The sequence below is a fragment of the Paralichthys olivaceus genome, chromosome 1 (genome assembly GCF_024713975.1).
Source record: "Paralichthys olivaceus isolate ysfri-2021 chromosome 1, ASM2471397v2, whole genome shotgun sequence".
In the NCBI taxonomy this organism is placed as follows: Eukaryota; Metazoa; Chordata; class Actinopteri; order Pleuronectiformes; family Paralichthyidae; genus Paralichthys; species Paralichthys olivaceus.
The window spans coordinates 9,693,254-9,718,266 of record NC_091093.1 but is presented as its reverse complement, the minus strand read 5'-3'; the positions used below and the strand labels follow the sequence as shown (position 1 = coordinate 9,718,266).

General features: G+C 43.7%; 1 protein-coding gene and 1 long non-coding RNA gene across 2 annotated transcripts in view; one reads left to right on the top strand and one right to left on the bottom strand.

Moving 5' to 3' along the window:
* Window positions 1-16,161: 16,161 nt before the first annotated feature.
* Window positions 16,162-19,150, top strand: LOC138405619 (uncharacterized). The gene is made up of 3 exons (XR_011239426.1): window positions 16,162-17,720; window positions 18,277-18,564; window positions 18,698-19,150. It is a non-coding gene; the product is annotated as an uncharacterized lncRNA (long non-coding RNA).
* Window positions 18,650-25,013, bottom strand: part of fto (FTO alpha-ketoglutarate dependent dioxygenase) — a 119,887-nt gene continuing 113,523 nt past the window's right edge. The window contains exons 9-10 of the mRNA XM_020080349.2: window positions 20,451-20,591; window positions 18,650-20,126 (exon numbers count right to left, since the gene is read on the bottom strand). Of these exons, the coding sequence (XP_019935908.1) occupies window positions 20,120-20,126; window positions 20,451-20,591 (148 nt within the window). The 3' untranslated portion in view covers window positions 18,650-20,119. The remainder of the gene's footprint in view (window positions 20,127-20,450; window positions 20,592-25,013) is intronic.

The following is a 25,013-nucleotide window of genomic DNA, read 5'->3' as shown; positions in this document are numbered from 1 at the left end:
TAGTTTTTGATCTGCAGCTTCTCCATGTCTTCCATCTCTGGTCAAATGACCTCAGCTGCTCTGACAGTCCCACACACTCCCAGGCCTCTAGCTGGCAGTGTGAGGAAAGTGTGAGTTTAAATGTATGCGGCTGTTATGGCTTACACTGGTCTAGGTTTATTGCATATTCCAATATATGCACATGCGCACACACACACAGGTTTGTGCAGCTATCCTTATCAAGACATTGCATTGACTAACCCTATTTGTTGAATAAACAAAACCTAATTCCTGACCTTAACCTGAACTCAACCACACTTCACATCTCACCCAAAACTTAACCAGGAGCTCAGAAATGAAGTCTTGCCTCATTAGTCCCAGGCTTTGGTCCCCATGAGGTCTACTGGTCAATCAGTGTTGATGCCAGAAAAGGTCCTAATAAGGTACCAAAAACCAGTACACACACGCAGAACTCTGTGAGCTATAATATTGTCATAACATTTCCTTTGCTTCCATGCATTTTGTTTTCTCTCTCTTGCACACACACATACACACATGTGCTGCACATGTACATGCGGTACACATGCTGACATATAGTGTACACATACACACACACACACACAATACAGAATACAAATACTATGCTTGAAGTTTGGCCTTGGCCCTTATACAGCCAGCCAGTGCTGAAGTGAATATATTACACTGCCTCTCTCAGTCTGTGTCTTCTCCTCTTGTACAGAACGGGTGTCTTTTAGCAGCTCACATCACAGAGCCCGACAAACAGCAATTAAAACGGATGTGCTACACTGGCTCTGTATGGGGAGAGGGAGTAGAGAGAAAAAGAGAGGAGAAATGAGAGGGGACATGAGTGAGGGAGACAGAAAGAAAAGAAAGAAAGAGAGGAAGTATGCGAGGGGAAAATGTACAGCACCACCTCTCCTTCAAAACCACGACTGATACCGTGTCTATTGATCTTTATTACAATAGCAGCAAGCTGTAAAATGTTTGATGGTTTTGTACAGATCTTAGTCCCCCTCATTCATAATTACTGCTACACATGTAGAACCAAGGGCAACTTCAGAAGGGGCGCTGTTTGAAAAGCTGCTGCCAGACTGTGGGGATGATGGGAAATCTCGGCGGGGCCTCACGGTAGCTAAAAGCCCTAAGGCGATCATTCCTCCTGCCGAACACCTGCAGCAACTTAAGTTTTACAAAGATCAAATTATGGAGCTGATTTTAAATAAGAAATGAGATCAGCCTCTCTGTCTTTACCGCAAAATAAATCGGCTTTGTTTTGATTTCCAACTTTGGCATCATGAGTTCCTGAGAAAAGTGAGTAGCACTAATTTTGCTGAAATTCAACACCGTACTTGTGACCTCAAAGTTACCTCCAATCCTTTAAGTTTGATGTTGACAAATACAGAAGTTTGCGTGTACTATTATCATGCATGTGTGGATATTCTGTTCTACTTGCACTTCTTTGTCAATTGTTTGTCCCCCCCGCTCTTCAAACTACACTGAGCAGGAGTTTGAGTTGAAAGCTACAGCAATAACTACTCTCACTCATAATGTTCTGCGCCTGGAGAGACAGTCTCAGTCTGGCCTAAACAAGCTGCCCAGAGTCTTTCACAACTTATCAACCCATGCTCTGTTTTCTGGGACAAAAAGTGTGCAGCGGTACACCAGGACCCCCGGGCTGGCCCTGGCTCTCTGTCTTCCCGCTCTCTGCTCAAATTTTAATGTTTTCTCTGTGTGGAGGCCAAGGGAGATACAGAGAGAACAGAGAGCGAGGAGACAACAGACTGAGGGTACAAGAAAAATATATTTGGATCTGTTCCTCCATCCCAGTGACAGTGCAAATTAACGAGAAACAAAAAGAAAGAGGCTAAATTGTGTTATATTATTAACAGTTTGAGTTTAAAGGGATGAAAATATGTGTGGGAAGGTAGAAAGACATAGCACTCACATTGATATGAATGTTTCAAGATAATTAAATAATCAAAGCCTTTTAACAATGTCACTGGATCGACATGGATCCAAAATGCAACATCCGTCCATCCATTATCAATTCTTCATACAGCTCTTGAGGGTCATGTGGGGAGCTGAAGCCAGTCCCAGCTGGCATCGTGTAAGAGGCCGGGCACATAGAGCGATGAGTATGATATCTAACAATCACTTTAACACCTAGGGTCAACTTAAAGTCACCAATGAACCTAACCCCCGTTTGCATGTCTTTGGACATTGGGACCTGGAGAAAACTCACACAGACACAGGGACAACATGTGAACACCACACAGAAAGAGCCCTGGACGAGCTGGGATTCAAACCAGGAAAGTGACACTGCTTCCCACCTCGCCTCTGTTCCACCAACTGAGTACACAAACTTTTCAAACTAAGACAACAAAATGTGTATATACTGTTCATGACATGAATATTGCAAATATTACACTTGGATGAACCATAGTTATGAAGTTATTTACCATGATGCAACAGAGGCAGTGAGAGAGAGAGACAGAGAAAGAAGAGGACAGGAAGTTTAAAGGCGGAGAACAGTGTCCTATAGTGAGATGATTGTTGCTTCCAGCAGTCAAGAGGAGGGAGAACAGTCTTTAGCTTGGCACGCCCTGAATAATGCATCACCCTGTAGCTGTAGCTGGGCAGATATATGGGTGAGGGGAGGACTGATTTTCTTGCCCCCTGGCATTGTTGGAGATATGAATAATGGATAGGTTAAATGCTTGGGTTAAGAATGAATTAGTACAGACTCTGTTCGGTGGTCGTATTTATTTAATAATTTGCTTTTGGAGTCTATAGGGGGAGGAAACAGGACGGCACCGTGTTACCATGCAGTGCATATCCTGGTTCGCACTGATCTCGCTGTGGTCCGTGTACATCTGCTGCCGCTCAGCATCATCCCAGGCGAGATCCGGCTGATCTTGCGGTCGCCCACCAGAAGCTGGAGCCTCCCGTGTCACCCTGCTGCCTGCCATTGATTAACATTTAACAACCAGGGAATACTTTGTCGCTGGAAGGAAAAGCAAACTTTGAGCTCTTGAAAGCAACAGTGGAGCGAGAGGGAGAGCGAAAGAGGGAGGGAAGAAGGGGGTTAAAGAAGAAAAATAGAAAAGAGGATGATACACACAATACACAGGAAGCATTTTCACATAGCACGTCATGTATAACTCATGAAGTCCTGACAGAGCAGCGCGCACATTCCACATTCCCTTTGGCTGTCTCCGGCTGGCAGTCTGCACAAGCCAGGATGAACAAGTTGTTCAGGCCTCTCTCTCAGTCCTTCTCTCTTCCTCTTCTCTCTGTCTCTCCCGGCTCTGGCACTGCTCCCCCCAGGCTAGAGGTTACGATGATGGAAACGCAGGGGATGGAGAGAAGGATAGCGGCCTGGGCTGCAGCCTCGGCCAGCGCTGGAGCCAAGCTCGGCTGCCCCCGCTGGTTGCTCCGGTGCAGCTGGCTGTCTGCTCAGTGCCCACTGCTCCAGAGTGGGCCCTGTGTTTAGACAGTCTGACAGATCTCAACCTGAACACCTTGAGGACCCTGGGAATCAGCACTCCATGCATACATCACCCCCAGCCAACCTCTACATCCTCTCTCTCTGCTTGTCTGTTTTGCGAAGCTATCTCAGCCTGTGTCTCTTCATCCTTCCCCACTTGGAAATCTCTTTCCTGACTTTCCCCTCTGTTTCACTGTATCTCTCTTGCCTTCCTCTTTTCTCCCTCGGTCCCCCTTCAACTCTGCTCTCTCTTATTCTCTCATGTTTCTCTCTCTGTCTCTCTCCCCCTCTCCTTTTGAGATTCAATAAGAGCCCTGGAGGCAGGAGAGAGAAAACAGGGGGGTGTAAAAACATCTATGGCTTTATTTACAAAGGGCCCAGGTATTGCCCGGCGTTAAATCCGGGGGAAATGATTTATTTTCCACCCATGTGTGGCACTGATCCCCGAGGCGTAACTCAACAGTGGACTGGCTTCGTGCTTGCAATTTACAGTGGCTGCAGAGGCTCATAAAGGAAGAATGGATTAATCTGGAACACGACATAAACAATATGACTCTGACAGCCCTATTAAAACCTGTGCTACTCAGCATCAATTCTCTTTCATGCTCTCTCTCCCTCTATCTTTCTCTCTCTAGTTCTCCGCAGACAGCGCCTGCTGGTGGGAGGCCGATTGGTAGCTCGGCAGAAAACTGACCAGACCTCAAAGCCTTGCTATTGTGATTCCCAGAGATATCAGATTTGGAGAGGGGGGATGTTGTGCATCTACATATAGCAACCGGACCTTTTAACTGTTTAGCCTTTGGACATCATTGGGGGTATCATATGTACTGGGTCCGGAGTGGAGGCTCCCACAGTGCTCGTTAGGGCCGGAGAGAGAGGGGCTTCCTGTCCTAGCGCCGGTGGCCTCTCATTTTCCACGAGCAGGGCTTCTTTGGGGAATGTGCTGCGCTCACTTCTGTTGGCACGGGCCTCCAAATTTGGATGTGTGCACAAATTTGTAGGGAAAACATGTCGTGCATGTGACACTTGATATGGATTAGGAGTGGATGCGCATGTACTCACGGATACACACACACAGACATACGCCAAATAGTCGTCAGCTGCTCCCTGACCCCCTCCTGGGACGAGGTCACACAACATCTTCAATGGCCCCCAATAGCTGTTGGCGTACACACACACACACACACACACGCAGAGCTTGTCATTTCGTTAGCTCCATCTCTGTCAGGGACAGGTGTATGCTAAGCCACACAGAAAACACCCACACAGCGACTGCATCCATCTAGCCACAGAAGCTTTTAACACATTTAAAAACAGCATTTCCAAGATAGCGATCTGTCTCAGAGAGACAGCACCAGCCTGCGAGAGATGAGCGAGAAAATAAAAAGGAAAAAGAAAAGTCCCCCAACAAGAGACAGAGTTACTAATTTATGTCCAGCAATGGATGAAAGCTTCAGAAGCGTCAGGGTGGGCGGGGAGGGGAGAACAGCTCTGAAATTGAAATCAATAAGTTCATTAGACTGCAGAGCCTGTTCGTGCTGCACCCTCCACTTCCCCTGCAGACAAACACAACAACACATGAAAAAAACAGTGGCGAAACAAGGCTTGACCTATGTCCACTAGCCAAGCATTCCATTTATTTAGCCCCTATCACAGGCCTGATCTGAAGAGGCAGCTACACACTGATAACGCCCCAGGATAATAGTAAGACTAGACAGGGCCTGACCAAAGAAAGACAGCTAAAAGAAAAGAGAAAGTGCAATAAAGAAAAATGCATTAGGGATCTTCTTGACATTCGTTCTCTTTTTTCCTCATGTACACACACACACACACAAAGCTGAAATATAGGGGGCTCTTAGGAAACTTTTACGAGGATTGTTTTCTCTCTCTCTTGTTTGAGCCTGTAATTTAGTGGATCCCCCATCAATAAGTGAGAGAATAGCTTTGTGGATGCTCTGCCTGACAGCTAACAAGACCCAGGCCCTATCTGCAACAAACAGACAGAATAACAAACCCTGTTTTCTGCGTGAGCACGTTGAACAAACACTGAATGCACCTCATCATTCATGCAGTGATACAGTACTGTCAAGGCTTTCGACTAAGCGTACTGCACCGAGCATGTGCGTGTGTGGTACAGACACGGTGAAAGAAAAAGTTTTTTACCATCTGAGTGACCTGAATAGTGTTGCTGCTTGTACAGTAGTAATCTCCTGAGCCCTGCGGGGTAGTTAAGATCAGTGCAGCTGATGTCTTGCTCCACCTGAAACAGTGCCCATCCAGTCCGTATCAGCGGGACCCTGCAGCCTGTGTCACACCACTTTCTATGGCTGATTTATGGCCACAAGGCTCCTGGGTGTTAGAATACTGCATATTCTCTCAGTGACACATGCACACACACACACACACACACAAAACCAACGAGGCACAAATTGTTCATGACCTGAGCTCAACAGTGTCAATTGTAGCCAAACCTGTCTTCAAGGACGCCTTTATCACACTCGCAGTCCCATTTTTTCACCTGCAGATTAGCCCAAAAGGCTAAATGGCCCGGCCAGACCAAGACCATATCTCCTTTCACACAAATGAAATACAAATGGACCATGCATATCTACAAAAGAAAATCTTTATTTCAATCCCTCTTATCCTAATACCCCCTGCAAGACATTTCTTTTGTCCCCCTTTTTTCTTTTCAGTCAAAGAGAAAAATTGTTCACCCCTCCATCGCAATCCGGAAGCTCAGGGAGTCGCCATCCCAGGAGGTTTCTGGGAACGCAAACACGCCGCTGCAGTTGGCAGGCGGCCGTGCACTAAAGAGTTCAACAGAAGCCAAAACATTTGTTACGCACTCATTTCATTTCCTGGTAGAAATGTCCCAACACTGTAAGGCGAATGTGAGAACATGCGTTTACATAGGAGAGCTCAGAGGAACCCGAGCGTCAAGCTTCTCCCCCTCCTGAACAGAAACAAGAGCGGCTGTGGAGCTTGTTGGGGGAAAGGGTGGTGGTGGTAGGGGAGTTGTTGAAAAGATGAGGGGAGGGGTTAATGGTCAGTTAACATTGTTGTAATGTAAAGTAAAGCACAGCCTTGTTCACGCTGGTTTGTGCAGAGGCACGATTAAGTGGTGGTTAGTTTGAGCGCCGTGTTGCCAAATGTTCCCAGGTTCAGTTCACTCGACGAGTCATTTACCCTCATTTGTGCAGAGGAAAGTAAAGAAGATAAACAGTGCCAGGAACTGTTAAGCACATTGAAACTGAAGCTGTTTTTTGACATGACTGAAGTCTGCAAAGAGGCTGAGAATGCATATGTCCAAGTGAGACTTTCGATAATGTCCGAATGAGCCCAGGTGACAGCACAGCAGGAGATCTTTCAAATGATTCACAGCGAGTGATGACGTGTCTAAGACATGACAGATGCATAACTTAAAAAAAACTAAAAGAATACAAATATCTCTGGATGAAAAAGCAACGTCAAACACATAGACACCAACAAAGATGTCAAGAGAGCTTTTGGTAATATATATATTATATATATATATATATATATATATAATTTATATATAATATATATTTCAGTGTGCTATAAACAAAATCATATGACCTCTGCAGCAGAATTAATACGTTACATCCTGTCTCTACCTGCTGCACCACCCCTCACCTGAACGCCCCAGAGATTTCTGTGTTGTGGTGAACTGACCGGAGAAACTCATGCTGTGTTCCGGAAAAACACCCAGAAACCAATTCTGCGGACATCCTGTAGAGTTCATGTCTTAAAATGGCTAAATAGTCCTTGTTCCACACCCACCTTTCAGCCAAGCATTTCCCAAGATGGTTTTCTATTCAGGATCTCTCGAAATCCTCTGAATGAACAGTCGAGTTTTATTCTACATTATACCGACTACATAGGAGTGTGGCCAGAGGAGTTTCACAGCTTATCCATATTTAAGGCCTGGAACTTACTGGCAGGACTTAGCCCCAGGCACACGAGCAGCTCAGCCATATATATACAGGAGACAGTGGTTGAAGAGGCCACTGTTGACCATTTATTTATGAAGTCAAAGCTCTGTGGCAACAAGCTATCCACTCTGAAACAACTTAAAGCGCGTACACCCAGGCTGAATATTTCATCTCTGGGATCGCTTCTCCCTTTTTCAAGTCTTTTTCAAGGTAAGAAGTGAGGGGGAGAGTGACACAGGGCATGCAAAGAAGAAAAAGAGAAAGAAAAAGAGAGGACACTGCAGGTGATGCAAGATCCCCGTCTAACCCAGTCAAAGTAAACAGGTGGGACTTGGAAAGCAGGAGGAGGAAGGGAGGGGGGGGTGCACACGCTCACAGGCCTCTTCAAGGTCAGAAGAAGGAGAAGCTTAGTATTCTCTCTCTCCGTCTTGTCTTATAAGCTCGCACCGGCTCATTCTTTTCATCGCTTACCCTTACTATGTTGGCCTTTTTTTTTCTCCAGCGCAACCATCTCGGAAACAAAACCTTTTATGTGCAAGTAAAGTAAAGGTGCCTCAGAAAACAAAACGTTGTCGGGCACAGATTTGACATCATCCAGGGAATCTTTCGATCTTTGAAAGCGTTCGGTCTGTTGTGACGCCAGAGAGCTCCGGCTCGCTGAAAATGTTAATGCACACGAGGCAGTCAGAGAGAGAGCAGATTTCTTCCTCTCATTCCACCTCTTCCTCCTCCTCCTCCTCCTCCTCCTCCAACTTCACTTTGCTCTCTTTCATTTTGGTCTGTCTATCCGTGGTCTGTGTGCGAGGGGGAGAGGCGGTTGGCAGCTGGATGTGTGCAAAGGTATTGAGGCCTATGAAATATTTACCAAAGCAATAATGACTCCCTGGACAGAGTGGAGTGGAGGAAGAGTGCGAGGAGACGAGAGGGGGGGGAAAGAGCAAGAAGAGAGAAACAGGAGAGTGAAGAGCGCCTGTCTGCTTTTTTGTCAGAAGAGAGGATGAAGAAAGATGAAGGAGGCAAACCTGAGACTGTCAAACTTTGCTTGTTCTCTGAATGAAGAATAAAGATTAGTAGTGTCACATCACGATGCCTAAAATATCAAAGTGAAGAAGGCCGTGAAAGCAAATTCAAAATAAACTTTAATGCTTGTTCCCTTTTTATGACAAAAAAAAAAAAAAAGAATAAAATACAAATCCCTGCAGCAAAGTGCTCCAAAATACAAACTTCTAGCAAAACATGCATTCTGTGGCATCTTCAGATTCTTTTGACGTGAAAAACTTAAAGTTAGTTTAGGCATATTGCTCTGACCGAGTTCACCTGTAAATGTGCCAAGTGTCAAGAGCTGTGACATCTCTTTCTTTAGGTTTTCTGCTTTCTCTTCTGAGTGAACAAATATATAAACCAAGTGCTTCTAGTTTAGTTTTTTTTTTTTGGCATCTAAAGATAATTATCAAAAAAAAGTCCACAAGCCAAATGGGTAATTGCTCTAAAATGAAATTACATTTAGAGACCTAATGAAAACAAAAAACTAAACGAATACAAAAATACAAACCTTATACAAATAAATGTCTAGAAAATATTTAAAAAACGTGACAATGGTTTAAAGAGATGTCAGAGATGTCTGGCAGTCGAAAAACTGATTAACATATTGAGGGGTCAACTAGAAGATATTTAACAGATGTGGACACCAGAGTAATCTGTAACATGGCTACGGTAACATCGTGATAGTAAGCAGTGACAATAGGATGACTGAATTGGATTACTTTGGATTTTAAATTTTTGAATTATGTTCTTGCATACAGTAATATAAATTAATTCCTTCTGCCATCTTTGTAAAAATATTTCTACTTGTGAATTTAATTTGTTGAGTATGTATAAGTATGTTTCTACTTTTAGTATTATTTTATCTATTTATTTTTATATCTAGACTACATGTTTTTTTGACTGAGAATGCTGTTGTTGGATGGATGTTTCTTTATGTATGTTTGTAGATTCAAATGAATGAAAATTCAGTAAACTTAGCGAGAGTGACATTTTAAAACATGACAAATTAATGAAAATACTTTTTTAAAGCTTGTTTGTGAATGAAATCTTAAAAAGCCTGAAAATATATTTGAACACACACGGGGATGCTCTCCTTGTGATAACACCCTCTCCAGGGCTCTCGGAGAGTAGAATTTCTAGGACGAGTGCCCCTGTGGCGAATCTTTAATGCACAGGCCTCCTCTTGTTTGCAGACAGGACTCGGCATCACACTGTGGGACAGTTTGATCCGGACAGCCAGCAGAGCCCGCTTCAGATGAGACGGTGGAGGGAAGGAAACTCTGCTGCTGTTTTCCCTTCATAGCACGACCAGGATGCTGGGGTGGCTCAGAACAACAGTGAGCTATCTAACCCAAGTCTCTGGATTAAGGACGGGAGGAAGGACCCGCTCAGTGCGTTAGAGGTAGGGGGTCCGTTTGGATGTGTCTACAATGGGAGTGAGCCGCAGATAGCGAGCAAGGGTTGGGACAAACAAACATGAACCTTTGTACTGTTTAACTCTGTGTGAGACCACAGATGGGAAGAAAAAGTCCTGGAATACTTTAAGTACAAATGCTTGACTTGAGATTTACTCAAGTTTAAGTGAGATCTAATTTTGTATTTGCCAAGAGAACTAAGATCGTTTCCTGAATCTGCTTAATTCCACTAAGATTACAAAATAAATCACTTTGGTAGACGATTGTTTTCAAATTAAATGAAAAACTAAATTTGCTTATCTCCGCCAAAGTCCAACAGTCTACTTAAATTCAATCTAGCTGCAGCAAATTGTACACACATGTGTCAAATTGTTTTGTTCATCAAGATCTATTAATTATTCCCTGGGAAATCTGTGAAAATGTCAAAAAAAACCATCTGCAGTCTTGCAATGTTCCCTGATGAATACTGCATCCTTCCACAGAATGTCATGGTAATATGTCCAGTCATTTTGTGTAATCTTGCTAACAAACCACCCAACAAACAAACTCACTCGATGTACGTAATAATATAAAAGTCATAGCAGTTTTTGTTACTCTGGAAGTACAGCATCCACTTTAGAAATGTGTAATTTGATAATTATAAACCATTTTACAGCAGTGCAGTAGTGGGCATATGTATTTTAAAGTGTCTCAGTTGCAGTCATGCCGTTAATCCCACTAACAATTATAATCTGCCCGCTGAGCTACAAACACCAGCAGCTCTAAAAGTCTAATAACCAGGTCTTATATGTTACTTTGAGTAGTTGCTGCTGACGTCTTCCCCACCACTTTGCTGCCGTGCACTGACTTAGCAGGGAGCTCTACTGCATGTAAGCATGGAAGATTTATGTCAGAGTGCGAGTATGTGTCCAAAACATGACACACCCTGTGTACTCCCCGAAGCCAGAGGCTACACTTCCTGATCAGCAAGCCTGACACACTGGACAGCTGACCCCTGACCCCTGGTTCCACCTGAGTCGCAGAGCGACCCTGCAGCCCATTCTCCTGCTCCTGCGAGGTCGCCAGGGTCACAGTTGACACAGCAGTACTGTGTTATGCTGAGCTCCGAGAGCCTCCACACATCAGCACCACCCCTTCAGTCAGGAAATCAGTGTCAAGCCAAATGGACTTGACGGCTGTGTATGTAAATGTGTGCTTTAAGTGTGGGAAGACTTCTTCTTCTTTATCTTCTAAATAAAAAACATTATTGCAATGATTAGGATGCTAGTCATTACAATACATTTGGGTAATTAGTCCATGTGTAGATGTGTGTGTTGACATACAGGAATATCAAACTTGAGGAACTTCCTTCTTTCCAAATATAGATTATTTTTCTTTATTAATACAAACATTCATTTCTCCTCATGTAGATGAAGCAAAACTGTGAGAGAAGTGCAACAAGGGAGGTGGATGGCAAAGATTGAGCACCTTTTAGAACAAACGCGTCACAGGGCCAAACAAGCCCATCTGTATGATGTGTAATTGATCAGTGTGACAGAGTGTTGTGCAGCGGCGCTCATGGGCCACATGTGACAAACGACTCGACACGACCTCCAGAGCTGACCTACACACAACCAGGAGAGTGGAGCATAAAAAAAACCTGAAAGAACATACAAGCAATCCTATAGCAGAGAAATCTATGTAGCTGAAGTGAAACTGCATTTCGTCTGATGAGGGACGTTAAACAACAACTGGACCGGCGGGCAATTACCATGATTGGAGTGCTGTGCCTTGTGGAGAGCCATCGAGACAGAGACAGAGTTAGTGGAGAGGTGGAGTATCCCCACCTCCTCTCTCCTCCATCAGCCGCAGAGGCCCTGTGCTCATTAGCATGCATGCTTTTACAGGCCTGACCATACCAGTCAATGCTCTCCACTTTATTTATTAGTAAATAGAGACAGATGGCGATGAGGAGGTAGTATCGACTACCCATAGCCTTTTAAACAGGAATCAATGGCTGGGGTGGAGCACTGAGACGGGGGGCATTAACTCGCTAATAAAGCCTTGTGAAATGAGCCAGGGCCTCTGAAGCTCTCTGGGTTTTCTCCATCTGCAAAGCTTTACAGTATTTGTTTTATTAAAGTAGGGGGAAAACATGACTTCACTTGTGACTTATAGGAGCTAACAGCTGTCAACATATTTATAAGCAGATGCAATACACCGTCGATCCCATTGATTGGCTAAGCAGTCGTGGTGCCGGGTTTTATTTCAGTGACAGAAAGGCGTTAGCACGTAGCAGGGGCTTGATTGAGCAGCAACTTGGCTCTCCGATCGAAGTGGGCATGTGCTGTGGTCGTGTGACAAGATGTGAGGGCGTCATGGACGTTACACTGACTGATGCACACGCACACGGTGTTGCAGTTTAGCCCGATATGAGGGGGATCAGGACGGCGGACAGACACTGTAGATGTTTACAATTACATTAACTGCATGTAAGCGTCTAAGATTTATCCCACTAGTGTATTGATTGCTGGGGTGTGGCTGGGCACAGTGTTTGTGCTGTAAATGTATCCATGTGTTAAGGATTGGAGCGAGAAGACACAGGAGGAGGGAGGAAAAAGATAGATAGATAGATGGATGGATGGATAGATAGATAGATAGATAGATAGATGAGCGTGCAGAGATCATGTCTCGTCTTTGGCGTGCAACAGAGGCCTGCTGTAGCGCTGCTGTCAGAGGTCATCTCCGTCATCTATATTAATAAGTCTTTATCATATCCCAGCTCTGTCTGCCTGCACACACCAGACACAATCCAACACAGAACAACTCATCCCCTCCAATAACCCTGCAGCCCTCTGCACAGGGACCAGCTGAGCTGCAGTGAGCCAGCGCCTTAAACCACCCACTGCCGAGGCAATTAAGAGTTTAACCTGGATGCAGCCCGGGGAATCCAGAGAGAGACTCCAGTCAAATAGAGCAAGGCTCTGCAGAAAGACAGGAAGACAGGAGCAAGGGAGGGAGGGAGGGAGGGAGGAGGAGAAAAGTCAGGTGAGGAGGAGAGGAGAGGATGGTTAGTAACAGAGCTGGGAGCAGGAAGGAGAGAAGGAAACACAAATGAGTGCACAGATAGACGGAGGAAGAGCAAAGCCTGGTGGAGGCAGAGCGAGTGAATCTCAGTGCAGTGTACACACAGCCCCTCTCCTCTGTGTGAAGAAGGTCACCGACTCCCTCCGAGGACTCGCTTAAATAAAGTCCCCTATCCTGCACTTTTGTGGGCAAACAACCTCCTCTACTCTTTATTAACTAAATATGAGAGGACTTTGACCGGGGGACAAAAATTCAATATTTTTTCCCTCCACCAAATATTTAAACCAAGCAAATAAACAGACAAATAAATAGATCTCCTCTGCCAGGGGAGAGGGGTCCAGCCGCTCCCCTGGATGTAATTTGACGGCCCACTTACTTGGAGGGCCAGAGCCCAGTGCTACTCAGACACTCATTTGAAGAGCTGTCAATCACAGGGTAGCAGCGTTGGTGATGGGGACATGTGTGTGTGAGTGTGTGTGTGTGCGTGCTGTTTGTGTGTTTGTATGTGCCCGGCCGGCATCCTCAAGGTTGGAGCAGATGAGGTGATGAATACATCACACCTTCCTCCTTCTCTTATTACTATAATATTCAGAGGTTTTCATCACGAATTGACCAAAGGTAAAATGCATCACTTATGAGGTATTCACTGTCACTTCATTGCCCCTCTTAGCGTTCAGACATGAGTTTGCCTCTCAGGTTGAGGGGTGGCACCTTGGGAAAGCATGCAGGAGGCAGGACATGATGTATAGATTCTGCTTTGGAAATCACAATTTGTTGGAAGCACGTCTTCTGCATCTCCTATGTCTATGGCAACTCTTTTTCATCCTGAGAAATTTGTGGTCTTCTAGTTTTAAGTCTGTTGCACATTAGAACATGACCCCCTCCCAGAAGAAAACAATCACCATTAGCCTCTGCTCCCAGTGTAGAACACAACATGGATAATCAATTACTGGCTTTTCTGAGCCTCTTGTCTTTGCTAACAGATTTGGGTTTTTATGTCATGCAAAGTACATTAAAGTAAAAGGAAGGAGTTTGATTCTAAATGGTTTCACAGTTAAACTTTGGAACTGCTCCCAGTTTAGTCTGCACTTATAACTTTGAGAAATAAAAACAAAATGTTCAAGTGTGAAACGTGGTGACATCCATGGGTGGGTCAAACTCTACAGCTTGTACTTTGTGCAATGCCCTGCATTGATGACACATCCATTTATTACATTGACTTACTAGGAATCGTGGAAACACCGGCTGGTTCCAAGAATCCTAAAAGGAAACCGACTCAAGAAACCAGTTCTAATTTGGAAGTCTTTTGATTTGCTTGACTAAGCTGAAATACTTGTTACATGTGTTGTCATTGCACGTAAGTAGTAATGGTTACCTTTTGTAGCCGAAGCGATGCCAGCCTATAAGCCTTCTCTCTCTCCTGCTGCAGAGAGGGTGAAGGGGGGTTGTGGGGGGTGTAATATCAAAAAGTCCTTTCATCCATTTTAGATGAGATGCAGATGACTCAATTATGCTTGGCCTGACATCAAGACCACTTCGCGGAGACGCCGCTCACGCTGGAAAACGATCCATTTAATCCCACTGATATGAATGGCAGAGCGCTAACAGGGCTCGCAATGGTAAGAGAGCAAGACAGGTATGAGCGGAGATGCTTCAGCGTCACTGTGAGGGAAGAGGGCTAAATGTGGGTGAAGGGTGGGAAAGTGAGGAGGAGGAGTGGAGTGAGGCCCTGACAGCAGAGAAGAGAATCGAGAGAAGAGAAGGAGGATTTAAAGATACAATCTGAAATATTTTGATTTCTCAGAATTTAAACCACTAGTGCACTGTCCTTTTGCAAACATTGCGACAGCAAAAAGAATGTTGTGCCTTCAGTTTATATGATACTTTGTATGATAAATAGGAACAGATTCTACTGTTGTTGCCATGATTAAGATCAGCACCCGACACACCTGTGAATGTCTGTGCCTCTCTGAAATGTTGAAATAAAAATAATTCTCAGACCAAAGAAAATGTCATAAAGTTGAATGTTGATTAACAAGTAAAACTGGCTAATGTTGATCCCTAAAACAGTTTAGCCAATAAAGCCTCTTCCTCACAGAATCTTTTGTTTACATTGATTATAACTAACTAAATGGAACGTTTTAATCAATGTAGAAATGGTACAAATAGGGAGCTTCTATAATTTGAACTTTGACAGGAAACTGAACGGATAATTTGACAAGAGGTGCACGTAAAGCATCAGATGAAGATTAGGAGTGAATGAGAGAAATGGGTCAGTTGCTTCAGATTGGAAATAAGAGAGCAAGAGATAAAGAGAGGAAGGTCCTACAGGACAGATGATATCAGGGCTGCTGGTCACTAGAGCCAGGGCCACAGCAGTGACCCACAAGCATGCTCTACATTTGATCAGACTGCTGTTTGATCTGAAAGGCCTCTCTCTCCCAGAAGACCCACTCTACATTCTGCTATCACACACACACACACACACACACACACACACACACACACATACAAAATGCCATACCCTCTACTCATCAGAGCCGCTAAGCTGCCAAGATCCTGACAGCATCAACATCAGCATCACAACTTCAGCATCACTTTGCTCTCACTCTAGTTCTAACTCTAAGTGAACTGTGGGGCAGTGAGCATGTCAGTGGTGATCACCCGCTAAAAGACAGGACAGCTGGTTTGTCGGAAGAGATGCTCGAGACTTTTGAGCTCAGCAGCAACAGCGAGCGGCTCCAATGAGAGAATGGGAGAGGACATAGATTTGGGGATTTTATGATTTAGTCGATTATCTGATCCACAAGTAAAAACTAAGTAAATAAGAAACACAGTGATGTGTGCTGCACAGTGCTTGGATAAGATAAATATGATGAACTTGACTGATCCCACGTTACTTGTTACAGAAGCAGATAGTCAGAATGAGAAAGACAAGTGGACAGGGGAAACTATCAAAATAGAATAAAATAAGCAATGAAATTGAAAATGAAGACATAAGGTATAAAATAAAATTACAGAGAATATTAATATAATATACACCTACACAACAGATTTAAATATTATTTAGAGAGAGAAATGTACTTGTGTAAAGTGCAGTTGCACAGGATGATTGCATGAGGATGTGTATTGTATTTGTGCATTAGGTATGAAATATCAAAATAGACACACATATTTATATAATTACACCGCCGTGTTTATCCTTATTAAAACATTTTTATTTATTATTATATTATTTTATCTTGATTCTACAAAAGGCTTTTATTTAATCAGCATTTTAACAAAATGCTTTTAATCAATAAAACCTAAATCAGAAATGAATTTGCATGCTTAGGCACAGTTATTAAATCAGTTACTGATCAATACTAGGATTTTTTTGTGTAAGTTATATATATGAGCCATGACCTTACCGTCTGTGTGACCTTTAACGTCATTCACAGAGCAATCGATGCCTGACACTGCCTTGTATTTATGCTGATGAGAAACTTCTGCGCTTTGCCTTTTTATGACCTTTGGTGCATTTAACAGTTGCAAAACATTAGGGCTTGCTTTTGCTTCACAAGTATTCAATCAAGTCAGTGTTTTGTCGGTGCTGAGTGCTGTTTGTCTGTCTTAGTGACAAATGAGCGCAGCCCTTCCCACTGTTGACAGCTGCCCCAGAGCTGCGATGCTATCTTCAGCTCCTCTGGCTGCTTCTACAATTACTACTGCCTCTCTGGCCCTGGGGCCTCTAACACCAGGCTGCACCCTGGTACCTGCAACACTCACACACTCACTGACACACAAAGATACTTAACACATAACTATTCCTTTGTACAACAGGCTCAAAGACAGTTTTACACATGTATTCATTCTCGTAAACACAACATGCAAATACTGAAGCTTGTTATGCATATACGCAGAGGAATGCACCAAGCCTGGATCCAGAAAAAGCAAACTCTACACTATATATTATTATGGTTGAGATCAGACTTGCTCAATTGTTAATATAAAATTGTCCTTCATTGTCATAAACAGATCCATTTCGTGATTTCATTAAACTGCACTACAATGAACCCCAGTCCTGAAGCCACACACTGAAACATTTGACTGGGATGTGACCCCAAACCGGTACCTTTCTCTGCCACACACCTGGTTATTTTATCTCTCCCCTGCACCTATTGTTGGCCTAATTGAGGCTGGCTTGGCTGGTTGGCTGGCGGTTGACCCCAGTCTCAACAATGCATACCTGTGGCTCTCACCAATGCTGTCTAATTGTCTCTTCAAGTGGGGCCCTTTTCCAGTTGGCCCCCGAGGGGAGAGCACTGCACACTTATCCATCACTCAGTCACTACAGGAAGTAGTTAACATGGGCGACCTCTGGGATGGCGGTCCACCGATGGCAGGGGGTGTGCAGTTGAAGTTTTGGAGACTGAAACACAGAACATTAGCCATCACTTCATCACTAGGAGTGACATCACTCAATCAGCCAATCCATCAATCAATTTGTCGTAGATTCTGTTTGCTCTGCTAATCCAGCCAGGTCCTTTGAAGTTCAAAGTAAACAGAGAGCATGAGGCAGCTAACCAAAATAAAGCCTGACACAAAAGCTTCCTTTATGAGCACAGAGCAGAAAAACACATGCATTTAACAAACAAAAAATCTTGTCCTTTCAAAGTCCACAATAAGGTGTCTGCTGCTATTCAGATATCGGCTTTGCCTCAAAATGTGAACAAGATGAAGAGTCTATAGCCATGCTAGCTGCTCTATGAGAATGTACTTACAGCATTTGTCTTTTAGAATGCTAGCATACCCTCAATGAAAATGCTAGCATGCTAATGCAAAGTATAACATTTAGCATGTAGTACTCAACAACACCATTGGGATTCATTTTCTGTTCATGAATAACTGCATATCATAGTTGGACAAGAGTGGAAACCAACCGATCCAACATTCTATACATCCATGCCGCTGCATGGCTTAAATTACAGTAACACTATAGAACAAGCTAATCCCATTAATGTCTTGAATTATGCAGTGTGTTGATATATATATATATAGGATTTTAGATGGTTGCATTCAAACAAGATTTGAGGTGGACTGTAGAAAACCGGTTCCTCTACTTGTGAGGATTTAACAGGAGAGAGAGAGAGCCCTATCAGCATAGTTCTGTTTCAATTAGTATCACAAATATTTATTTGCTTTTGTTGTAACAGGCCTGGAAAAACCAAATGTTTGCCCCACAGGAAAACTAGCAGAACTTTATTTATATCTTAAAGTTCCTGTGATTGACAGTGACTGTAAGTAAATTTATTTTCTCTGGCATTCACAGCAACATTATTTGCCAGCCTGCTGTGCATGTCCGCCCCATCTGACCTTGGTCGTGGCTGGATGCTACTTTACCCAACAGTGAGCTACATCATCAAATAAGGGATCTTTGTCCATTGTCGTTCCATTTATCTTGAGGAAGACACAGTAACTCACCTCCACCAAGAATAAACAGACTCATGCTTGCCTGGGCTGGCTATAGGTTCAAGGTCAGGTGAAAAATATCAGGAGACATACAATTAATCAACATTTAAAGTGAAACACACGCACCAACGAGTATGAAGAACCCTTGGTATGTGTCATGTGCACCAGTGTTATCCACCAGGAATGAAAAAAACAAAAATGACAAAAGCACACAATGAACAGAGGGATGCGGGTTATTGGATAAAACAGTTCTTTAATTACTGCCATTCCTATTGCTTCAGACAGACAAGCTGTGGCGCAGGGAGCACAGAGTGATTCAAACAAGTCAACGCTACTGCCGATCTACAAACAAATCTCTCTGACAACAACAAACAACAGAGGCGCAGCGAAAAAGAAGAAGCAAGAACAGCGTTTGGCAAACATTAACATCTTGGAAAAAACTTCAGAAGTAAAAAAAGGAGTGCATTCTGCATTTTTAATAGTAAACAGCATCTCTACTTCATCTTGAACTAGATAGAGAAGGAAATCAAACGAGGAGGGCTGCTACACTGCTTTGACGTTGGCCCCCTTTTCCACCCTTTTTAGCTTTTTTGAAAGTGGATTTTGTCAGAAGTGCCGGATCTCTCTCTCTCTCGCTCGCTTTCTCAGATGGCCCGCAGCATTACAGGGGAATATGGTGCTGTACACACTTTAAGAGTAATTAAAAGCGATTGAACAGCTGTAATTATGAGAAACGGCGGTTGTGTTCCAGGTCATTCTATCAGTGTTGCCTTTCATCAGAGCAGAGGCAGAGGGGGCCCCGCTGCTTGTCTCTGTTTCTCCATATGCGCATCTTCAAGAACAAACAACTGGCAGGCTGCCTACAGGCTTGCACACACTATCACATTCACACACACGCCCTCATGTCGACACGTGGGAAAGTGAACGTGCACATGCACAAACACACACGGGCCGACGACTGATCACATGTATATTCACATGGCTAAAAGTTTGCGTACAAACACACACACACACACACACACACACACACATCAATATGACACAAGCGCAACATCAATGGAAAACAACACATTCTTCATGTTCTCCATTTGGTGACATTCATAACTTTTTTTAATCATAAATCTTTCTTTGGTCTCATTCCACCTCTGAACACAATAAACAGGATTACACTATACAATACCATGTGAGAGAAGTGAGTCTCTTTTTAACCATCCTATACTGTATTATAACACTGTGACAAATAGAAAGCATATATGTATGTACTGTACTGGGACAACTCAGAATGAGTCGATCCAATGACAAAAGCATGACTGGGTTACATGAGATTAAGAAACGGAGTACAGTGAAATAAATAGTTGCTAATATTGAAATGCAGGTTCCACTTATGCATTGTTGCACGCTTGTGACACTAGGAGCTTGTTGCTAAGCTTGTGTTGTTAGCATGTTACTGAAGCGCTACTCTGTTTTCTATCGTGCTGGTCTTGTTTCCAGCTAAATCCAAGCAAGGGCGGCGGAAGATGCCAGGGGTCGGCTGGGGGCAGCGTAGGTTGGAGCAGGGGGTTATGTAGGTGCCCCAGTCAAAAGAAAAAACAATCTTGATGTGATCACAACGGAGATGTCGTCGGTGGTCTGTCCCCTTAATTACTATGGGGGGCCATTCAGAAAAGCTGGTGGGTTTCTGTCTCTCTTCATCTACCCATCCCTCACATCCTGTTCAGAGAGATAATACAAAAAGAAGATATCATTGATCAAAATACATCTATTCAAGACTTTTGATGTATTTAACAAAATTTTTTATATGACAGGAATAACTTTTTTAAGTGTTGTGTCAGGGTCAGTTCGTATATCAACTGAATTACAGCGTGTGCCAGTATGCTTCCTCCGCTTTGGAAATGGATGCCTCCACACAACTGCAGCGATTGGCTGGAGTTTGATGTAGACAACCAAGTGCAAAGCAAGGAGAGAATGTCTGAATTACATCAGCGTTCATCAAGTCAAAGTTGACCAGTCTTAAAATACAGAAAAAAGGCCCACCTCCAGAGAAGTGACTCCACTTTGTTGATGATGTCGGCCAGATCAAAGGGCAGCGGCATGTTGGGGTCATCCACACCCCAGAAGGGTCGGTCCACTGGGGCCTCCTCAGGGGGTAATGTCTGGGCCAGGCTCGAATGACACCTGAGGCGACAGGACGCAGGAAACAAGCGCACTCGTTAACTCCTCCCTCCCATCAAAACCAAGACTACTCATCAGCATTAGGACACGTGTCTTATCTCACTCACAACACTTTTTACCATTGCTTTAAAGTTATAAGATGTTTTTCTGTCCTGGTAATGATTTCAAATCATTGCCACACAAAGTTGAATCCATATGAAGCTAATACACTTCTGATGTGTGTGTGTCTGTGAGTGTTTTAACTTAAACATACAGTGGGTGTTGTGTGTTTGACCAGCAGGCAGTTGACGGCAGTAGTTTGTGTTTCCTCTCCTTTTTATGACTCCTAATAATACTGGTTCAAACCTCCAGGATATGAGAGAGTAAGTGTGTCTGCGTGCACAAAGGAGACTGGATAGTATTTTAATTTCTTGGTACAAATCTTTAAAATAAAAATGTTTCTTTTTTTCTCCTGCACATGTGGTTGAGGATATTTAAATTATTGATCTTTATGCAACTTGTACTTCCCTGCTTTGCCAATTCAAGCCAGTGAAGCTCATTGAGATAAATGAACCTGAGTGAGTAGTAGAAAATGATGTGTCAGGAAAGTGTTTCTTAAGCCATAAATGGCTGCCACAGTACCGAGCTGATGAGAAACCATGATATCATGTATCATGATTAAAGCTTCATTCATCTTACACACATACAGGCACACGCAGCAGGATGCTTTGCTGAGGACATCACTCTCTGTAGCTGCAATCATGACAGAGCAGTGAGAAATCCAGCCACTTCATGTCACTGTGTGACTTTTATATGATTAATAATCGGAGCTAGTTGTAATTTCTACAGTGTTTGGAACCCCCACAGACCATAGCCACATCTTTTGTCAGACCAGTGTAAATATTTACTGCCGTGACTTGGTGTTGCTCTCTGCCGTCATTGTAAATCTGCCCTCCCTCAGCCTCTTGACAGACGAGCACGACCCTTGACCTGGAGGTGCAAGAGGGAGAGGTGGGGAGGACGGCATTTGTATGTGATGTGGGTAGTATGTGTTCTTGTGAGTGGTGGCCCAAGAATTTCCTTCTAGAGCTATGAGGCCAGTTCTACTCCCCACTGCCAGGGTCTGTCCTGTCATATCTGTTTACCCCATCTACAACCTGAAAAACCTCCAACAACCCCTCACACAACCACACACACACGACCACCACCACCTTGTGGCCAGCAACTAGCGGAGGGGATGGAGAGGACACAGTGAGCCACGGAGAAGGATATGGGGGTCGGTTATGGATGAGACGAGGGGATGTTAAGGTTGTCAGGGGACAGCCGGGGGCTGCCACAATTTGTGGTTATATATTTTCAACGGAGCCACTTAATGTTCGACTGGCTCTCAGCCTAAGTGCTGCATTTTGGTGCGGTTAGCCCTTTAAAGAGCTGCTGCATTACGGTGGTGAGAACCAGCATTAACATCCACTGTTCCAATATATCTTCTGCTCTCTGGATCAGGGCCTGATAATAGCATCTGTTAACATGCACTAAGTACCATTATGTAGCACATCACTTCATAAATAATACGATTAGGCGACCTTGGGGCTTTGCGACGAGCCGTGTGTTTAAATGTTCTCATCATTTATTTAGGGTGCGAATTAAAGGAAGCGCCACTTCAGAGAAGGAGGAGGACATGGCTGGCATACATATCTACAGAGTGTGTGTGTGTGTGTGCGCGTGTGAGAGAGAGAGAGAGAGAAAACCGACCCAGACAGCACACTCTCTCTCACACACACACACACACTGTGTGGTTCTGCTGACATCAGCTCAAGGAAACCATAGGCCAAGGGAACCCAGGCCTTTGATCTGGTCTGATTAAGTTTTCATGCAGTCGAGCTGTGAGAGAAAACACTCGCCTCTTTTCTCCTGTCCTGACTCATAATGAAAGGCTACACACCATAAAATAAACCTGACCGGCTGCCTTCAACGGAGCTGCTGCATTTATCTGACAAGGGATCTTGCAACATTAGCTTGCAAATAGAAGGCTCCTGGTTTAACAGAGATATAAAAGATATGGAGACTGGAAGACTATCAAAGATAATATAGTGTAGGTAATTCAGCACACACTTTTACACAATCTACCACTGTTCATAGAGTACCGTCCCTTGACTGCTAAAATGGAACCAAACAAAAAGTCAATATCAAGCGAGGTGCCTTAAGCTCTCCAGGGCTCTGGCTAGAAATTCAGCGTAAGCCACAGTGGCGTACAAACAAGCCTCACCAAAAGACTTTCCCATGGCAGAACAGCCCACCTTAAAGTTAAGGTCAAAGACAAAAAGGTGTCTGTGGGCGGTTGAGGAGGGAGAGAACGTGTTTGTGAGTCCAGGCTGTTCCAATGGATTAACCCCAGACAGATATGGGCCTAACTATCCCATCTGGCGCTCGGTCAAGAGAGATTGGCAATACAATCACTCATTTCAATTTGCCCTGAAACCTTATAGCCTGGTGGGCCCCCACTCAAATGGTATGCTAATGTGAAAGGTATCTAGGATTCTATCGCCTCTATTCCACAGAGGCCTTTCCCTCCGTGCAGCACAGTGCACTTGAACTGCGGCTGGGGCGGCAGCTCCACGGCACACGCTGCAGTATGGGCCGGAGCCCCCTTTGCGCTCAAACTAACCACTTTAGCTAAAGTGAGTGTTAATTATGGACAGGCAAAGCAGTCAATAAAAGGTTAATGTAAAAGTCAAAGGATAAATTCCTTTAAGCATTGCATCATTCCACCATCTCCGCGACCAACACACTGCTCGCAGGTCTCCTAATCAATACGTTTTACTGTAATGCGCTCCCTATCGATTTCCTCCCCCCGCTCCATGGTCCAGGCTCCATCACTTGGTTAAAGAAAGGAAAGGGAGAGGGAGAGAGAGGTAGGGGAAGGAGAGAGAGAGAGAGGAGTAAATAAAATGATTAACCTCGGTTTCACTTTGTTGTTTCACTCTTAGTCTCTCTCTGAAAGGCTTGTTAGAGGAGGGCCGGATGGTCCAATATCACTGCCATCACCACCATCCAAACCATCATCAGCATCATCAGTCCACTAAATCTCAGGTCAGTGTGTAATTGTGTAGCAGTACACTCAAGCAGGGCCATACATTAAAAGACCCTCTGCTCTTAACAGGATGGAAATCCGCCTAATAGATAACATCAGTGCTTCCGACTCATGCAATTACACTGATAAATGCACAATTGTGTCAGAGCAAGTGAAAAAGAACCCAGAGAACGTAGATGGGAGACAACACTTATTGCATTATAGCTACAGGAGGTCATTTGTAACCACATGGGACCAGTGAGCTTGGACTGCTTGACTCGGGACATCATCATTGGACCAGGGTGGAGCCAGGCCTTGCTGACAGAGCTTTTTGGAAGTGATTTATGGAGGTTTAGATAGTTTGAATAAACTTGATTTGATTGTTTTATAAAAGTAAATGCAAAAATACCTCTCTGTTGTTGAAACAATGTGGAGCATGTGACCTTTGAATGAAATACCACAATGATGTCTCAAAGAATAGTAAAAGCCAAAAAGGTTGAAGATCCTTGTGCAGAGTAGAGGTTCTCCTGGAGTGAATCTGAAAAAGTGTTGTTTTGTAAAATGTTAATTTAATAAATAGTGTCAATCCTGGCGGTGTGTTGTTAGTAATACTAAAAGCCATTCATCCAATCCACCTCAGTAAAGACATCCACTGAATCAAACTTGAAAATGTACCTAATATTGTATTTATTTGTCAGTGGTTTTGAAAAATAAACCTTTAGAAGAACATAATATGTAAAATGTAGAACTTTCACCTACGGCGACTTTAGTGCTTTATAAATTCTTTCCTGGCCAATATAAAAGAAAAGATTAAAGAATATGTAATAAATTTGACGCTGTTCTTGTATACGATGTGAATGTAGGTTAACACATGGAGAATCTTCTCCGCAGTAAATGTTATGCCCTTCACACCAACCCATCCAGATCTAAAACCAAAGCCTGTGTAAAGATACAATGGCAGACAATCAATCAATCATCCACAATAACTTTGAGCTGTATCATAAGCCTGCGCTGATCAAGGGAGGGAAAATACCTCAGATCACCTGCTCCCTCATGCTCTGGCTGCGCTTCACTTGACTCTCTAGCAATCCTGTCCAGGTGTGAGTTTTTATGGGTTTGGCAACCCGAGAGCCTGATACTGAGAATGCAATCAAACAAGTCATGAAAAAACTGGCATGTGTCTCATAAATCAGCCTGCCCCTGAAGGTAAGGCATGCAATCATGTCCCAAGTAGAAGGAAAGAAAGAAGTATATTATCCATGTACATTCTGTATCTATGCAGTGTTGTGTAAGGAATGAGCGATTGAGCACATCTGTCATGCAGTTGTATAATGGGTGGGAGATAGTCAGATAGCATTTATCTCCATACTTATATT